Raw genomic sequence first — 20,279 nt, 5'->3', positions numbered from 1 at the left:
GCTATACAGCACCATTTTTTAGAGTATAGAACATGCTAAAGTATCTATGGCTGCGCCGCACCTCCCACAGATGAGAGCCGTTTTCACCATCGCTGTATTATTGCGCCCTCTGGCGTGCAGTAAAATAAAGTCACCTTTCTATTTTAAACTTTACTGCATTGTCCTGTACCTCCATAACGCTTATACATTTGAAAAAAGTGAGCACTCCAAGCGACACACGTCCTTCTATCTAAATTTATTTTTTCCAAAAACTAGGGAAACAAACCAACAAATTTAAATGTGAGGACTTTACATAAAGGTACATGGCCGGCAAATGTGCCAAAAGATATACAAAGCTGTGAACAGATATTACAATTTTTTTTGAAGATATCCAAAGAGTGTTAAATAAAACAAATACAAAAGTGTATAAAACGAATTAGGTACTAGTTATAAGAAAGCATGTGTGGGTAAACCAAAAGGTTCAATCTACCTCTCAAATGAAACAAAACTCTTCCATTTAAAATATTAAAATCCAAACAACTTGTGTGGTTAAAAAGCTTAAAAAAATTCTATAGTCTTTGCACTAAAACTTTGGAGACAATATATATTATTTTCATTTTGGAAAACATCTTACATTCGTTGTAGACAATACCAAGCCTTCCCCCCACATTCTGGACGCTATAAGCATGAGCGACGTGCCAGTACCAATATGTGCACATCTGGTCTCATCCACTAAAAAAACCCCTTACGTACCTTCATATTTCCTTCACTGGCTATGTATCATTGCAACTGGTAATTTGCAAGAAAACAGAAATAATAAAAAAAAAGATTGTATTAGCTCTGCAACATTATTTTATATCTATATTGTTTTTGGAGAGCCCTTTAATAAACCTTCAATATAATTTTTTATATTAACAAAATGACAAAACCATGCAGTCCTCCACAAATCAGAGTAAACAAAGTACAATCTCAATAGACCTTAATACAGCATCAGCTGTGAACAAAATCTAGGGTGGTAATGAGAACGGGTCCTGTACGGTCTCCGTGATTTTGCCATGTAAGACCTTGTTGATCCTGGAACAACACTCCTGTCCAAAAACACAGTCCTTACCCTAACAATAAGTTATCCCTATAAATCAGAAGGAGATGATAGGTGATAACACCGATGTAGAAGCACCTAACCCTAATTGTAAGCCTAAACTTGAAATTTGTCACTTAAATCTGATTGGTTGATTGGAATGTTGTTCCTGGATCAATAAAGATCTTGATCCCGGTACATGTTGTGAAATCACGTTCATCTATCGGGTCCTGTATACAGTTGGCATGATTTTCTAAGACATACATGTTCCTGGATCAAAATATTTTGCTGATACTGAAACAACAGTCCTTTCCTGTTTGTCCGTTTAGGGCTACTGTAGAAACATGGCGGTGCAAAATAGCGATTTCACTGTAAGGGAGTATGAAGATAGAAATGGCTTATTCTAAGGTAATAAAAACATAACGGTTCATTATGTAAGATCTTTATACACCACTGAAAACATAGTTATGTTATATTGCATTTCTGTCATTATATCCTCAAAAATATTACACACAGCACCTTTAACTGTAAACCTATCCCTCAAATCTGATTGGTTGATTGGAATGTTGTTCCTGGATCAACAAGGCTGTTGATCCAGGAAAATGTTGTACTTGGTGAAATCACATTCACCTAATGGGAACCTGTCTAAAGTCTAAAACAGGATGACATCTCACTGTGTGAATTCATTCAGTAAAAATGCTAAAATATCACAGCAAGTGTAACCTGTAAAAGATAGTATTACAAATCTCCAAGAGAAGGGAGTGGAGCATCATGTTTCCCGTTGTAGGGCGAGACAACTGCACTGTATAATCAAATATTGAAAATCACCATGTAAAAGCTATCAAACATTGTGCGGAAAACAGCTGGTGTGGAAACTCAGAATGCGTTTTTCGTATTTACTGAGAATAGTAAAAACTGTGAAAGGACACTTGGATCAAGATAAACGTTTTTTAGTTGTTTGCACAACGCTCTTATAAATGTAATCAGTTGCTGTATGACGTGGTGATTGTTAAATGCTGCTGGGTGGTTAAAAGTAAATGCACTTATATAATTTGACCGTATATGGTAACACACTTGTTTCATGTCAACAAACGGACAGCTAGATAAATGATATTGCTCTTACACGCTGTTATTCGTATTTAAATGAGCTCTTTTTTTTTGCTTACGACGGAAACTGCTACAAAAGGAACAGAAAACAACAGATAAAGACCGATGGCGTCAAGTGCTAGTTTTCTTTTTAAGAGTGCACAATTTTTATATCTATAAAAGTTGCACATGCTAAATTGTGGGTACACATACTGTACACAAACACACAAAAACTCTCACACACACACACACACACACACACAAACAGACAGTGGAATGGATGAGGAACGTTTGCTGGAAGAGGTGACATCTAATTCATGGCATCCATTTACTTCAGTTCAGAGGAGGGAGGAGAAGATCCCAGAATAGGAGACTTTGGTGACACCTGTTGGAAAGGAAAAACTTTGTGACTCAACTCACAGGGCAGGGTTATTTTGACATTGGGTAACTTTGGCTATAGGTAAAAACAGAGCAAGCACACTTACAGGGGAAGGCGGCTTTGCAAAATTGAGGTGCGCATACAGAAGAACGGCGATGTCATTCTGACTGGCCTCCAGTGCAATGGAGAGAGCCGTACTGCCATCCTGTAAAACAGCAACAGAAAATAAACAACATTTAATAAAAGCTAAATATAAAGGTTAAAGGGGGAGGGGGTGTCGAATGCTATTCCATGCATTCCGACCGATTGACATTGTTAAAGAGTTGGATTATCATGCTAAACATGGCCAAAATTTCAAAAAACGAGTTGGACGCATGACAGAGTATTTCTGTGCCAAATACACTCCTTCAGGATTCACAAAAAAAAAAAAAAAAAAAAAAAAATTTCAGTATGGCCCTGTATGACGTCATAAAGGGCGAAATTCCTTGTATGGGCTCTTCTCCCGGATGAGCATGCGCGCACATCAAACAGAGCGAGAGCAAAAGCACGCCCATCAACAAGCTTCGTTTGGAATACTGAAGCCGTCGGCAGCGCTGTCATTTTGTTCTTATACCACAAAATCAATGTCACTAAAGAAATGTGTTTAAAGATAATCTTGTTCCCAAGTAACCCAGCGTTAAGGAAACAATGGATGCAGTTTGTTTTTCCGGAGCAGCAACGGAGTTGTGCAAGTGTGTTTGTTTGTTCCCGGTCACGAGTGGAAACCGCAGGCGGTGAGTGAAACCGCATCAAATGTCTGTTTTGTTGGAAATCGGTGCACAAGTTCATATAATGTACACAACACAAACGTGTGAATCGAAATTTATCCAGGGATAACGGCAGAGCCGGCCCAAGGCCTAAGCGAAGCGGCTGCTTAGGGCCCCAAGAGCACATGAAATGACTTTTTGCAGTATGTTATTTCATGATGATTGAAATCGCGAAATGGCCTTAAAAAATTACTAAATAAACTGCAAAATGTTAAGTTTTCTAATATATGCACGGATTGATTCTGACAGCACTGCACGAGCTCGCGGCGCCATCGGCCAGACACTATTCGCTTGTTAGCCAGGGTTCAAAGTCCAAGTGCGAGAAAACCAGCGCTAAAACGTAACGTTACTCATCAGTTGCCTGGTTACCTTTTTATGAATGGATGGATTTGAGAATGCGCTATGGTTTAGTGCGAATATCTTGTCTGACGTGCTGCATGTTTTGTACGGAGTACAGCATAGCTACCAGTTTCTCAATAAATGTTTTTCTGCAAACTGCTATATCGTCCCCTTGGAATTATAAGTCGTGTAGCCTATATTTTGGACGTTTTTATTTAGAAAATAAAAAGGTTCTATCTACACAGTCGAATGGAATGCAAAAAATAAAATTTTATTTCCGCCAAAATAATCGCTCTGTTTAATGTTTGAAAGAAATTAACATTTCTTGTTTTTAAAAGAAGTCTCTTCTGCTCACCAAGGATCCATTCATTTGATCAAAAATACAGTAAAAACGGTAATATTGTGAAATATTATTATAATGTAAAACATCTGTTTTATATGTGAATAAAGTGTGATTTATTCCTGTGATCAAAGCTGAATTTATCATCATTACTCCAGTCTTCAGTGTCACATGATCCTTCAGAATTCATTATGACATGAGGATTTGATGCTCAAGAAACCTTTATGATTATTATCAATGGTGAAAATGTTTTGGATTTTTTGAAAGTTTTCTATTTCAGAGAAATGCTGTTCTTTTGAACCTCCTATTCATCAAAGAATCCTGGGGAAAAGTGAGCATATTCAGCATAAGAGACTACTTACAATTTTTTTTCTTTTTTTTTAAAAAGTATATATCCCAGTCTGAACTGTAATACAGTAAGGCTTTGAATATTAATACCTGACCACTCCTGTGGGTTTGATACTGTTACAATTAAAACCTGTATAAGGGTAAGACCATTACAGCCAGACATGATGAAAGCAACACAGCTAACAACTACTAAACTTGAAACTGGGTGTGCGAATGATCAAGAATTGACAATAGTCAATCGTATTGGTGGCACTGAGGGGCCCCCGAATAAAATTCTGCTTAGGGCCCCCATAAGGGCTTGGGCCGGCCCTGGATAATGGCATTATGTAGTGTGTGTGTGTGTGTGTGTGTGTCAAAATGTTGTTGTTGTTGTTTTTAAAAGGAAATTACAGACATTCATGTGTTGATAAAAAAAAGAATGCATGAAGCTAGAATATATATATATATACTGTCATTTCTTTTTATATAATGTATGTTCAGATATTAATACAACACAATATTCTGGTGGCCATGACATTTTTTGCACTTTGATTTGGCAAAAAAATATATTTTTCAGATATTATAATAATTTTATAATATATAAAAATATGTAATTTTATTGAAACTGCTTAAATTTTTTTTTTTTTTTAAGAAATAGAAAAGGACTATGCTTGATGGCATACCACATTTAAGATGCAAAATTGATATAAAAGAAAGACAGAATTTAATGGATGAAGGTGGTAACAAAAATGATGGCATTATGCTTGATAAACAAAGAAATAATCACATTATCAGTGAGCGTGGCATCACAGCCTGGCACAGACAGCAGCTGCCGCACAATATCCACGTGACCGTGTTCGCAGGCACACATGAGCGCTGTGGAGCCGTCATCATCACGCAGGTTCACCTGGGCTCCACAGGATAGCAGAGCTTTCACCATGTCCCCTCTGCCATGACTGACCGCCAGCATCAGTGCCGTCTGCCCTGCCTACCACACACACACATGCATCAGTACAATACAGATCACACAGTGTCTGACACATATTGAAGTATACTGATTGACCAGAAGAGGGCGCACCTGGCTGGCTTTGGCATTGACGTCGCCTGTGCGGAGCAGCTGTAGGACGGTTTGAAGGTCACTGTCAGAGTTGAAGGCAGCCAGAGCTGTCAACATGATAGCTGTGTAACCAGCCTTGTTCTGCTTGTCAGCATTACAGAGACCTGCAAAACAAGGACAGCTGATAATAAGAGGTACAGATATAGCTCTGTCACATGCTAAATAAAAGGTGTGGGCATATTTTTGGCCACAGATACACTACTGTTTAAAAGTTGGGAGTCAGTAAGATAATAAAAAAAAAAAGAAATGTATACTTTTATAAGGATGCGTTAATTTGATGTTTTCTGAAGAATCACGTGAGACTGAATGCTGGAGTAATGATGCTGAAAATTCAGCTTTACCATCAGAGGAATAAACTAAATGTTTAAATATATTAACATAGAAAACAGTTATTTTAAATTGTAATAATATTTCACAAAATTACTGTTTTTTACTGTATTTTTGATCAAATAAATGCGGCCTTGATGAGCATAAGAGACTTCTTTTAAAACTATTTGTAAAACAAATGAACACCAAAAGAAAAATAGTCTATAATTAATTTAAAGCAGTGTAAACCAGCTTATATATGAAATATTAATAATGAAATATTGATACTTTTTATGTAGTGTATTAAATATTGCAAATTGCACTAAAAGAATGCAAAGTAAGGGTACATAATTTATTCAATTCAAAGTAAATCAGTTTAGTTGAGTCAACACAATTTAGCTGGTTTAGGCCAAATTAATTTACTAGTAGCATGTTTAACTAAGCTTTATTACATTAGGCAAACACATTAAACTTATTTTATTTATTTTTTATTAATTGAAAGACTGGTATTAGCATAAATCATAAATCATCAGCACAATGGTATCTACAAAATTCAAAAACATTACAGAAACTCTTCTAAACGTCCAACATAACTGACATTAAAGGAACACTTTTTTTTGGAAAATAGGCTCATTTTCAACTCCCCTAGAGTTAAACAGTTGAGTTTTACTGTTTTTGAATCCATTCAGCCGATCTCCGGATCTGGTGATGGCACTTTTAGCATAGCTTAGCATAGATCATTGAATCTGATTAGACCGTTAGCATCTCACTCAAAAATGACCAAAGACTTTAGATATTTTTCCTATTTAAAACTTGACTCTTCTGTAGTTACATCGTGTACTAAGACCGACGGAAAATGAAAAGTTGCAATTTTCTAGGTTGATATGGCTAGGAACTATACTCTCATTCCTGCGTAATAATCAAGGAACTTTGTGTCAAGTTTTAAATAGGAAAAATATCAAAAGTCTTTGGTCATTTTTGAGCGAGATGCTAACGGTCTAATCAGATTCAATGATCTATGCTAAGCTATGCTAAAAGTGCTATCGCCAGACCCAGAGATCGGCTGAAGGGATTCAAAAACGGTAAAACTCAACTGTTTAACTCTATGGGAGTTGGAAAATGAGCCTATTTTACAAAAAAATTGGCGTGTCCCTTTAAACGTTAATTTTCCCTTTACTGAAAAACACATAAAATGACACCTAATCCCTAAATGTACTATTGCGAAGAATGCTGGGAACTACAGATCCACTGCCTTGGGAGAGAAAAGACATAATGTGACAAAGCATGTGCGCTACGTTTGAAAGCACGAGTCAGCTGCATTGCTCGGAGATATGAGGAGAGTCACTCACCGGTATCCAGCAGTAGTTTGACTACAGGGAAGTTGGAATGAGAGACAGTGTAGTGCAGGGCTGTGTTTCCATTGCCGTCAGCCATGTTGATGACAAACTCCATTAGCTGCGGGGAAATGGAGGCAAAGGTGTCCATGTATGCCTTGACTACTGCAGTGTCAGCAGCCTTATGACAGGACACTCTGAGCCACTCCTGCAGCACGCTGGTGTAGGCCGTCCTCTGTCCACACACGAGAAGACAGAAACGGACTTTCAAAGCCATGTCTTGCAATAAACAGGTCATGTTCAATTGGTCAAGTGTGTCATTTCTGTAGCACCAAATGGAACTGCAAAAAGAACTAGATTTTTTGGATTGTCCATGCACAATTTTCATACAATGTTGGAGCTGGAAGGACTGTCAAAATAACTACAGTATTTGCTATGGTGCTATGTGTGGTTGCTATGGTGTTATTGAGAGAAGTTGAAAGTCATAAGAGCCTAAACTCAAGTTTGTATGATATTCTGATTCCGATATTTGTATGATATTCTTATAAGAAATGTTTGAGTTTTCAGCCTGCCATATGGTCCTTTGGTCTGCTATATGAAAACTGTAAATCGGAGTGATTAGAAATGTAATAGCACACCAATCATCAATAAGCCAGTTTTCGAGGTATATATTTAATAAAACATGTATTCGCAGAAAAGGGTGGTAATCAAATGAAGGCATAATTTAATTCATCTTTTAAAATGTAAATCCAATGAAAATTGAATTCCTATATTTGGCAAACAAAGTTCAGCACAAAAGAGATTTACTGTTAAAATGAAAACAGGGAAGATAATTGTGTGATATAATAATAATAGATTTAAATAATTTTTAATATTATCATTATTATGATTGTTACATTGGTAAGTAGTAGTAATGTCACAATTCCTTCAAGTTAAACCACATTTTTATACTGTAAATAAATTTTTTATGACTGGATTCTACGATTCACGTCGTGGAAATCAGAAAGTTTCCAAGCCAAATAATTACATACTTTACTTTCAAACTTTTAAAACTACCTTTAATATATCTTGAAGATATGAACTACGGCACCGACCATTTATAATCATAAAAACACAACTGATAAACATACCGCATCTTGATGGCTAAATGCATTTGGTTCACTGAGGGCCTTCTGCAAGGTGTGGAGAGCTGTCATGAGACTGCCACTCAATTCCAGCCTGAAAAGAAGGAGAAAATGCTTGCCAATTGATATAAATCAACAGTGAATCTCATAACTGCTTGTGTCACTGATTTGAGTCAAACTACCTGCTTGCTTGTTTAATAGTGAGGGTGGTGCTTGTATTTGCCGCTGTATCAGGGGCTGAGGATATGGCTATGTCCTGTTTTGCTGAGGCATCAGTAGATTGTGAATGCGTCGCTCCTTGTTGGCAGGTGGGGTCAGCAGTTTTTGATTGGCTAACATCTTGCTGAGGTTTGGCACCGGCTGATTGTGACTGAGTGGTCGTCTGTTGAGCAGCGAGGTCTGACACTTCTGGCTGGACATTTGAATCAGTGGCTTTGGATTGCTGCACTGCGATGCTGGTGGATGAAAACTGGACAGGGTTTTGTTCGAGAGAAACGGCAGTGCTTTCAGAGGTATGCCCTTGGAAAGCGCATTTGGCCTCTGTGGACTGAACGACACCCTCCAGATGAGCCGTGGCGGTCACTGACGATTGGCTTACACAATGCTGTATGTCTGCCTCTGCCTCTGTCGCTGGTGACTGGGTGACCTGTTGCTGGGTAGCTGCATCTGTGTCATGTGATTGGCTGGTGCTTTGCTGTGCTGCAGTGTGATTGGCTGGTGGCTGGGCAGTGCTGTGCGGAGGTGTTTGGGCAGCTGCTGTCTGAGAGATGGGCTGAAGGCTACAGGAGGTCACCAGAGACGGCTGTGCCACAGATTCTGGCAGTTTCTCTGTAGCCTCGTGGTATTCGCTTGCATCGCTCTCATCTTCTGAACTTTCCGAGCTGCTTTCTTCAGAGGATGTCGACTCGTACCTGCAGAGAATAATAGTGCTGTTTTATACTAGATTGTGGCAAAATACTCACATAAAACCCTCTGATCTTATGAAATGGATCCTAAATAGATCATTTAAACTAGATGTGTAGTTCCTGATGGAAACAAAAGTGTTGCAAGGCAAAAAATCTAAAACTTCTTATAAAGTATGAAGTTCCAAAAACCATGAGTCAATAGCACATCCACATTAAATTATCCACAAAAAAGTCTATTCACATGGTATGCTAAAACCCCCCCAATCTTTTTAGAGAAATATCAATCATTCTTAAAGCACCATGAACCACTAAAACACGTTTCTTGAGATGTTAATACATATGTACAGGTTGCACGTCAATGAAAACAATGATAGTACTCATTGGGCCATATTTTAACAATCTGAGCGCATGGTCTGAAGCTCATGGCGCAGGTGCACTTAGGGTGTCCGAATCAACTTTTGCTAGTTTAACGACGAAAAAACAGTCGGCACGCCAGCCGCATGGTCTAAAAGGGTTGCACATAGTCTCCTAATGAGTAATGGGTGTTTTTTTGGGCGTAACGTGCAATACACCAATCAGAGTCTCATCTCCCATTCCCTTTAAAAGCCAGTTGCACTTGCACCATGGCTGATTCGCTATTTACATGGAGGAATTTGCAAGCCGAAAGACTGAAGAGACTTCTCCAGAGAGGAATCGTTTTATTTTTAATATTTAATCTGAATCTAAATCTAATCTTTAAATAACACAAAAATACTGCAGTTGTTTTCACCCAGCCAACATGTGTATGTGGGGCCCACATGGGTTAAACATGGGCTACAGGGGTACAGAGTGGGTATGGGCTCAAAATGGGCATCTTATATGGGGCCCACTTGGGTCAACTAGGTAGGTCCCACATGGGCAAACCCAGCTGCGCTCCCAGCCAACACACCCATGTAGGGCCCAAAGGGTTGCAAATGGGCTGATATCTGGGACCCAGCTAATTTTGTCCTCAGTTTCCATGGAGGCCCCACATGGGTTAGCCCGGATGGGTTGATGATGGGTCTCTTGATGGGCTCAAACCGGGCCCATATGGGTAACCCAGGTAGTACCCATTTGGGGCCTACATGGGTCTGCCCATATGGGTTGATGATGAGACCCAGATAGGTGTTATGTAGGGCTCTTATGGGCCACAACAAGTATATAATATGGGCTACCATATTTTCTGAGTGGGTTATCTTATTTTACAGTAAACCCCTAAATACAAACATTACATGCAATCCACTAACCTGGGTTACCCATATGGGCCCGGTATGAGCCCATCATCAACCCATCTGGGCTAACCCATGTGGGCCCTCCGTGGAAACTGAGGTCAAAATTAGCTGGGTCTCAGTTGGGTAGCCCAGGTGGGCCCCAGATATCAGCCCATTTGCAACCCCTTTGGGCCCCACATGGGTGTGTTGGCTGGGCAGTTACCTCAAAATGGCAACTCGCCAACAATGCGGCTGAACACACCTCGTTTTCAGACCAGCCTGCCCATGGGCGAACAGATGACCGCGAGTGCATTTGCTATTTAAGCAACGTGGCACTGGATGTGAAAAACACGTCAGAGCCAGGCATGTGCAGGGGGGGGGGGGAGTGGGGGCTTTGGGTGCTCGAGCCCCTGCCCTTTTTCAAAATGAATCAAAAGTGCCCCTCTCAGACAAATATCAATGATAATATCGTGGTCAATAAAACTAAATAAATGTGATTATTATAACATGACAATGTATACAATAGTAACGAACGGCTCAAAAGTCGGACAATTTCTGTTGAGGCGTTGTCATAACGCGTTGCTATGGGTCGCGTGCGTTTTGATTGACTGCTTATTTTCCACTGTTCGGAAACGGCTCTCGAGCCAAATATGGTCCTTTCAGAGAGTGTGTGGCCTCGCGGGAAAAAATAAACCAATTTTTTTTTTTTTTTCATCCATAATCAGAGCTAATGTGTTGATTTAATTACAAATCTATATATTATATATTTTAAAGTATTACACAATTCACCAATGCCCGTTTGTCATGTATATACACCAACCAATCGTGATCTGGCAAAGCAAGTTCAAATTCCATTGGGCGATGTGAAGCGGTAATTTTCTGTTCTTATTTATAAATCGGTTGAAAATTACATGGACAGACGAACTAACGTTTGTGGAACGATTTCCTGCGGTTTGTTTCATTTTATAAATTGCATCACTGACAAAATGGATTTTAACTGACAACAAACAAAACCATAAAGCAGGAAAAGTCGCATTAATGGTAAGTGTTAAATTCACTTGTATTTATGTATATTGATACACCGTCTACTATTTCATGAAACTATCAAAGTTAACAAAACCCAAGTGCCACCGGCACCTACAGGCCTATTATGTGAAGTGTAGGCTGGCGACATGGTTACGTGAAAGGACTTTATTAGCTATATTACCATTTTTGAATATTATGCAGCATTATGAAAGAACTCTCTTATGTTCATCAAGCCTGCATTGATAAAAAACAACAATATTGTGAAATATTATTAAAATAATGGTTTTCTATTTTAAAATAATTTAAAATATAATTTATTCCTGTGATCACTGCTGGATTTTCAGCATCATTACTCCACTCTTCAGTGTCACATGATCATTCAGAAATCATTCTAATATGAGGATTTAATGTCAATGATGGAAACTGTGATACTCTTTTCAAGATTCTTTGATTAATAAAAAGTTAAAAAGAATATAATGTAATAAAATTTCACAATATTAGGCTACTGTTTTTTCTGTATTTTTGATTAAATAAATGCAGGCTTGATGAGCATGTAATAAATAAATATATATATATTTTTGCCCCTTTTTTACATTTGAGCCCCTGCCCATGAAGAACTCTCTGCACGGCCCTGGTCAGAGCCCATTATGTTTATTATTAAAGGGAAAGTGGTTATTCTTTTCATTTTTTAAAGCCATATCGTTCTTCCAAATTAAAAACCAAAGTTGAACCAATGTCACAAAATGTGATTTAGAAGAATAGAGAGTTAAGTGCTAATACTGTTAAAACACAAACAACTGCAACATATCCTATCATTTATTTAATGAGCATAATTCTGTATTTACCCTCCATTGACTCCTATGAACTGCAAGTTCTTTTTAGTGGACGGAGAGCCAGGTTCCCCATCAGCCTTTCTCTTCATGATTGACCTCAGTGTGGACTGAGGAGAGGCTGGACAATACAAATAAAGTCGACAGTGTGAGAATCGCTGGTTCAAATATTTGGAAGGTGTATGATTAATTCTTATCACCAGTTACTCCAAGCGAACCTGGTTTTGATGGATCGATTTGGATGGCTTCTTCTGCTGGTTGCTGGTAAATCTCTCCCTCATTTAGCCGTTGGCAGACACCAGCACCTTGGCTGCACTTTGTCTCCATAGCGGTTGCCTGGTTGGTCACTGGAACTGATTTGGACACTTCACTTCTCAAGACCTCCCGCACCTGCTTAGAGCTTATTGCAATGGGAAACTCACGTGGTAATTCTGAGGACAAAACAGAAACAGTCTAAATTGGCACAGCTGCTAAAATAATTTAAGGGATTTAAGGGATTATTGTTTGATCAGTGGAACACAAAAAAAGAGAGAAAAAAGGCAGAATATCCATGCTCCTATTTTCAAGCCTAAATTAACATTGTGTCTTGCATATCTGAATATACTGTAGATAGCAAATATAGGTCGCCTGAATATAGGTAGCTGACTAGCAAAGCTAACGTATGGTGTCAGAACACTAATATAAGGAATAAGTAGTATTGGCCACTTTCATGGTGCTTTTATGATGCTTTCTTTGTAATTTCACAGTTTCTGTCCCAATTTACTTTCATTGTGCAGGAAAGAGAAACAAAAATATTCAGCCTCCTTTTATGTTTCATGGAAGAAATCGAACAGTCAATCAGTTTAGAACGTCATGAATGTGAGTAAATGGTGAACTATTCCTTAAATAGTTGAAATGGCACCAGAAAGTTTCTAATTACATATGTCGTGCTTGTTGTTTTCAGTATGTGAATGCATATTTGGATGCCATTTAATACACACCCTCTGCTGGTGGTGACTCTGCATGTCTTCTGTGGAACCCGTCCGGTGCTGGCACAGGCTGAGCGGGAGAACTGCAACTCTGGGCTCTTAGTAGCTTCCCCACACCCACCACTGTGGGCTGCTCCAGCGTGTACACTTGGATGCCCACGGTTCTCTGCTGATGAGGTTGCTGGGTAAAACTGACAACAGTGTGCAGGCCGGCACCAGCCTGACCCTGCTGCTCCTGCCAGCCGAGACTAGTGGCTCTCACTGCATGGTCTACCTGAGGGGAAAGAGCCTGCCTCTCTCTCTGAGCCACTTCGACTTGCTGCTGGGCGCTCTGTAGCTCCTGCATTGTTTTCCTCAGCTGAACTTCTAAAAGCCCCACCTTAGTCTTGAGGGCTTCAGTTTCAGGCAGAAGCCCCAAGTCTTCCTCACGCACCCCTACACCTACTTGACGATAACCCCTTTCTTCCGCCTCAGGCCCCACACCAATGGTTCGCACCTCCCGCCTTGCCCCCGGACGAGCTCCACCGACAATTACCGTCTCCTCGATTTCACATCCTGAGTCCTGGAGGGAGCCCGGAGTGGTAGGCGAAAGACTCCCTGTGGCTCTGTTTGTGGCTCCTGCCCCGTTTCCTGCCTCCTCCTCGGGTATGTCGATGTAAAGCTCTCCTCGTGGACGGCTCCGACTGAACCCCAGCGTGTGGCCCAGGAACTTCTGGCTCTTTAGTTGCACACTGAGCTGCCTCTTCTCCTCCTGAAGCACGGAGATCTTCACTTGCAGCACCGGGATGGTCTTTACCTGCTCTTCCAGCTCCCGGATCTTCCGCAGGGCCACGGCCATCTGCTCCCGTACATGCTGCAGATGGGCAGGGGTTGGTGAGACGGGTGTAGACAAACCAGAGCTCATTGGCGTATAGGAGCCACCTCCCTGGGCACGATTGAAGCTATGCGCACTGGACAGGGAGCTGTTGGAGCCACCAACACTACTGTGCATGCTGCCCAGGTTTGAGAAACGACGGCCGTCCTTTTCCTCCTCCAGCTTGCGGCGAGCATCCAGCAAGGTCTTCTCCACACGTGCCGTACTGAAGTTGGGCCGCTGTGAGCTGTGGAAGCCTGGCGCACAGTAGGAGTATGACGAGTGGCGGCTGTCCATGCTGGCGTTGGAGCACAGCGACTCAGTGGAGGTCCACCAGGAGCCTGTGTAGCCATAGCCACGTGGAAGTGAGCCGTAACGTGGGCGCCGCTGCACTGGAACTTTCTTAATCGTGTTGCCTTTCTCAATATCATTGACATACTTAAGGAAGTCCAGGTCCAGACGGTAGCCGTAGGGGGTCTCTACTGAGTATGGAGCCTCTTGGTCCTTTCCATGCAAGGAGGGGGGCGCCGGGGGGTTAATCTTCCCTAAGGACAGAGGAAACAACTTTAAACTGCAGGAAATCTTAGTCTAATCTCAGAATCAGACAACAGGAAGAAGAATAAACTTTACGCCATGATCAGATCAAGGATTTACTATACTAGTTGGTCTCTTAAGTGCAGATGAACTAGGGAAAGGATAATAGAATCACAATATATAAACATTACATTATGTGCAGTATCCAACTTAAAAATGGGACCTTACCAGGAAAACTGGAGTCCATATGAAGCACCTGAGCCATGATTGTCATTCACCAGCCAATCTCTCCTGGATAAGAAAGATATTGTAAGTATTTTCCCATTGAACTCATGATTCCCATTACTCAAAAATCTTTAAAGTCACCATGAAATTAAAATTGACCCCTTTTTAATGGAATATTGCAGTACTTATAATGAATGATTTATCCATGCACGTCATTATTTTTTATTTCATGTGCCTTCCTGAACTTGATGATGACATGTTCACCGGTGCAAGTGCGGGACAATAACATTTCCCCTCCAGCAACCTGTCACCCACATGAGCAATACCAAACAGCAACAATACAATCAATTACTGATGGACAAAATCCTGTCCCATCATCGTTTGTTTTACTCGGATATATGTCACAATAGGGAAGAAAAGACTAGTGAAACTTTTGCTTCATGACGACTTTAAATCAGATATTAAGCAGCTGCGTCCAAATATACTCCGCAACCCAGCAGGGGAAAAGTTCAAGTTCATTCAGTTACCTTTGTAAGATGTGTTAGATTGGAAACTGAGAAATTTTGAGAATAGGGAAATATCTAGATTTTAGAATTAACACTGACTTGAATATGTACTTTTAAGACCTCACACAAACGTTTTGTTTTGAGGGGGGTGGTCAAACTACCTGTAATTAGTCCCCTGCTTTATCCTCTACCAAAGTTAAGCCTCAACAGTTTTTAAGCAAATTTCATCACCAGAATAGTATGTGCATACTGTGTGTGCACTGCCCAATTTTTGTAAATCGCACCATACTTGTTCGCCAGGTCGCGCATGAATTTGCTTTGCACAAAATCAGTTGTTCCACAAGGTGCCAACACTGGCCCAGGCCGTTGTTTCACAGTAGAAAACGAAACTAACGAGACGTAACAACAACAACAACAACAAAATACCGAAGACTGCAATAACAACACATGCCCGCAGTGACAAGCGCTTTAGTTTAAAAGAACGCAAAGACATTTTTATCGGTCATAACTTCTGGAGAAAAATCGTGCAGACACTGGACAAAGATGAAACTTTCTAGAGCGCATGTGTCGCCATACTTTGAAAGGCTACATGTTTAACCGTATGCATATGCTAGCATACATATAAAAAAAAAAAACTAAGTATACTTTGGGCTTTAGACTATTCAGTTTCTGTTTGTTTCTAGTTCTCTTGTTTGGAGGAGAGGGGAAAAAGAGGGGAAAGTTCTCTGGCAGGCGACAACAGGAGAAAGAGCATCTAGTTACAGCCTTATTAGGAATCTTCTGAATACGCTCTCTGTGATTCTCAGAATTGAGGTACTGTAAAAAACACAGACACAGGCACTATTGCTCTGCCTTTCTCTCCCACACTTTTTCCATGATTTTGATCTCCCTTTCTCTCCCTTATTTTTCCTCACTTTGTCAGCTGATGATCAGGAGATAGCAGCTGACCTCTGCCGGCTCTTTCTTCTTCCGCTCTCTCAGTTGCCCATTTCAACTGAAAAAAGGAAGTCAGCCTTAAATCAATTAGATAAAATGGAACCGATGCATTACATGTATAGGTCTTTCTTTAACCGTTTTTTCACTATTTTCATCTGGTTCTTTATGTCTTGTGCTTTCAGACTGCTCTCTTTTTCCACTCGTTTTCAGCTAATGTGCCTTTTTGCCAAAAATTAACTTTCTAGGTCATTAGTTAGTGGGGGTTGTGGTACTGTATGCTTTAGCAATCTCTAGCACTGGCAGTGCCATGGGCTATCTCTGTTCCTAACATTAACAACATTTTAGACCATAAGGTCTTCTCCACGGACCACAGAATTGGGCTTCACAAAGAGAACTGCTGACTGCTCAGTCATTTCGGTTCATAATGGGAAATTGCTTCTCCCTTGCTGCCTCGCACAAATCCTTCCCTTCTGTCTAATCTCATGACCCTCTCAGTCTGTTTATGTTCTTGCCTGTTTCAGGGGAAAAGTAGGGCATACGCATACGGAAACTGACTGAACTGATTTGGTATTTTGTAGACCTTAAGTCGACAAAATTAGCTCTTTTGCCCACTATCCATCCTGTGTGCTTTCGCTCACTTTCTTACACTTGAAATCCCACTCATTTAACAGACCTCTCGGCTGTTTCAGATGTTGTGCCTGTTGTATTTGTTTTCTCTTATTTCTATTATATCTATATTATTCAGGGCTAATATGTTGAAAGCAACTACTAGTTTTCACTGCAGTTTCACCTGCATAATTTTAAAACGTATCAGCATGTGATCAGTCATGTGGGATCATTTCAGTGATAACATTTTTCCAATGCAACCATGTATTTTCAGTGAAGTAGAGTTTCAAAGGGTTGAATGATTGATGAGAAGCTATAATTTTTGGAAAACATGAGATGTCTATGGCAAAAGTGCATTTTAAACATTTATATTAATATCAATTATGCACTGAATTATGAAAAAAAAAAAAAATCTTATTCAATAATAAAATCATATCATTCAATATCTTGCCCTTAATATTCCCATATACAATTCCTGTATTTAAAAAAAACCTAAATATTTCAGTACCAAAAAAAGTATATATAAAATGTTTTTTTTGTTGTTTTTTTTTTTAACTGCACCTTTACGGTTAACGAACATTTTAAAGAGCTATTTATGGCTGATTTAATTGTTGGTTTAAATTCATGTATTAAGTTTATTGAGTGATGTTAAATATTAATCCTGACATAAATAAAACCAGTCAATTAAGATTTTATTAAAACATGCAGAGATGTTCCGTGTACCTTCAGATAATTTGTTTTCTTGTTTTTGTCTTCAAACAGAAAAACCACAAAGTGTATTTATCACATATTCAACCATTCTCATGAACATAAAAAACTAATTTCATGTTGTTGTTTTTTCATATTTTCATTTTCATCACGCTTTGTTCTAATTCACCAAATGGATACACAATAAAACCAATATGGATAAACACCTTGAATAATATCTCTATATTATGCACCCTTTCCACTGATTGGTCAACCAAACATAAAACTCTGTTGTCATCAGTTGTTCCCCAGTTTCGTGCAACAGAATAATAGTCATCCGCTGCTACAGTTGTACTGATTCTTAAAGTGTTTATTGGAAGTACATTTAATCTATTTCTCATTAAAAAACAAGTAGAGCTAATGGCTTGGCACTGTATACAGGCAGAGCCTAAGCAGGGCTTTCTTCTCTGTAGATGTATAGGTTCACTATGGCTAACTATGCATGCCAGAGAAATACACTATTATAGGTGTTTATTTCGTAAATATGAATGTACCTCGCATCTGCTCCCACATTAATCTACTTATTTGGCACACCAATTGTTTTATTTAGTCGGCCAACTCTCAAAACTTGTGTGGACAGTGCGGAGCGAATGCATTTACATTGTAGTGAAGTGCAAACTAGCACTCAATGCAGCAGTCGTAGCTTTTGCTTTAGGCAATACACTGAGTTTATTCAATTAATACTGAATATTAATTTATGTCACTCAAAATGGTGCGTTTCCAAAGCAAAGCCACAGAACCATTGTGCGACTGACTCGCAGCATACAGGCACACAGAATAGTGTTTAATTCCTGAATGACTCTGAGTCTTTGAACGAATCGGTTGAATGAGGGATTCAATGGCCATATAAGCTGTCCCAATTCAGAGGCTGCATCCTTTGAATGCCACGAAGGTCGGAACGAGCATTGTTAAATGGGACGGTCTAGCCGGAGTATCCTGTCGTCACTGGCACGCAATGAATTCTGGGGTTGACAAGGTCATAAAAAATCCATCTGTTGTATCCTTCATTTCACGGGAAAGGAAGGACGCATTTGGAGGCTGCATTTAAAAATGCCTTCGAATTGGGACTGCCTTCATCAGCCATGTTTTCTTTGGTTTTGTAGGAAAACCAGGGTTAATTTATCGTAATACATTGCACGGCTTTGCCACATAGATTTTGACAGTTGGTCAGTTAAATAAGTGTTCCAAATATGTAAGTTAGGGGTAGTTGTGTGTCAAGATGCGAAGTAAATGAACATTTATTAGATAAACTAATATTTCACGGCATGCGTAGCTGAATTTATACCTACAGAGAAGAAAGCCCTGCTTAGGCTCTGCCCCGCCGGTACAGTTTGGTCCAAGCCATTAGTTATTATGGTTGTTTGACGAGAAAGAGATGAAATGTAGTTGCAATAAAAGCTTTAATAATCTGTAGAACTGTAGCAGCAGATGACTATTATTTTGTTGTGTGAAATTGAGGAACAATTAGCCTGACGTCGTCATACTCAATTCTAGTCAGAATATGAGTCTGATTCTGCTCCGTTGGGCTGTGATTATGGGGCGTGTTTCAACCGAACCAGGAAAGACCTCAATTGGATAGACCTACAACCAATCAGAGCAACGGAGCGACGCATAACGTTAGTTGTCAAATGTCAACAGAACTCAACTGCACAGTGTTGCCATGTCCGCGGGTTGAAGCGACCCCAATTATGTGATATACAGACCCAGGAATGCGATTTTTAGCTGCCAGCCCTGCCAAAATAACACATATTTTACCCCCCAAATGCCTTTTTTCCCGGAGAACCCCCCTGGAAAGCTATTGGGCTTGTTTTTGGCTAGTTTTGAGGAACGTTAGCAATTGGGCGGGTTTTGTTGTAAAAACTTGGCAACCCTGTCTGCACGCACGCTGGAATAAGTAGCCTAACGTTAGAAGAAGAAGATGAGTGTAAACGATCTTTGCCAGTGTTGTAAAAAAAGAATTTAAGGATACACAGAGTACTTAACAACACGATCATCATTTCTCAGAGAAATAGTAAAGGTGAATGCATATACGAACAAGTTCTCCGTTTAGGATTAGAACAAATTCAACCCAAGCGTCTTTGATGACGTGGATGATTACGTTAATGTTGATCATCTGTCCATCATCGTCTAAAGCCCGCCCTGACAATTTCATTGGTCCGAACAGTTTCTGTTTGGGCATAATTACTTCTCTATGGATCAAGTCCAGACCGAACTGCCCGAGTAAAAATGTTGTGGGCGGGGCTACGTTCGGCTGGCATCCAGGCTAAGGAACAATGGACGACGACACAGTTTTACGTTTAGTTGACCAATCAGTGGAATGGGGCATTTAATTCCGACCCATGTAGAGATCGAATATTTAAGCTGTTTATCCATTTGGTAAGATGAAAATGAAAATGTAAATATGAAAAAAAAATAATCATGTTCATGAGAAGGGTCAAATATGTGATAAATGAAGGGTTTCTGCCATTTTGAAGACAAAAAAACGAGAAAACAAATGATCCGAAGGTACACTGACATCAAGTCAATAGCATCTTAATTAGTGGGTTTTTCATTCCCCTGCCACAGCCACAGATGAATGTTGAGTACGCTTGTGAATGTTAGTGTGTGTGTCAACACACAAACACATTTGTGTGTGTGTACGTGTGAAAAGTGAATATCAGTGCTGTGGTGAGTGCTGACAGTGAGTGCTGATGAGCCAT

General features: G+C 39.8%; 1 protein-coding gene across 2 annotated transcripts in view; it reads right to left on the bottom strand.

The window, feature by feature from the left end:
- Positions 1 to 216: 216 nt before the first annotated feature.
- Positions 217 to 20,279, bottom strand: part of kank2 (KN motif and ankyrin repeat domains 2) — a 37,733-nt gene continuing 17,670 nt past the window's right edge. For both annotated transcript variants that reach the window (XM_079834577.1, XM_079834576.1), the window contains exons 3-13: positions 14,789 to 14,851; positions 13,186 to 14,571; positions 12,424 to 12,636; positions 12,221 to 12,326; positions 8,398 to 9,126; positions 8,222 to 8,309; positions 7,107 to 7,326; positions 5,413 to 5,555; positions 5,122 to 5,322; positions 2,629 to 2,727; positions 217 to 2,528 (exon numbers count right to left, since the gene is read on the bottom strand). In XM_079834577.1, coding sequence (XP_079690703.1) covers positions 2,472 to 2,528; positions 2,629 to 2,727; positions 5,122 to 5,322; positions 5,413 to 5,555; positions 7,107 to 7,326; positions 8,222 to 8,309; positions 8,398 to 9,126; positions 12,221 to 12,326; positions 12,424 to 12,636; positions 13,186 to 14,571; positions 14,789 to 14,834 — 3,288 coding nt within the window. In that variant the 5' untranslated portion in view covers positions 14,835 to 14,851 and the 3' untranslated portion in view covers positions 217 to 2,471. The remainder of the gene's footprint in view (positions 2,529 to 2,628; positions 2,728 to 5,121; positions 5,323 to 5,412; positions 5,556 to 7,106; positions 7,327 to 8,221; positions 8,310 to 8,397; positions 9,127 to 12,220; positions 12,327 to 12,423; positions 12,637 to 13,185; positions 14,572 to 14,788; positions 14,852 to 20,279) is intronic.

This window comes from Gobio gobio (genome assembly GCF_949357685.1).
Source record: "Gobio gobio genome assembly, chromosome: 1".
Taxonomy (NCBI): Eukaryota; Metazoa; Chordata; class Actinopteri; order Cypriniformes; family Gobionidae; genus Gobio; species Gobio gobio.
The sequence above is the reverse complement of the archived record's forward strand: the minus strand, read 5'-3'. Positions and strand labels throughout refer to the sequence as shown.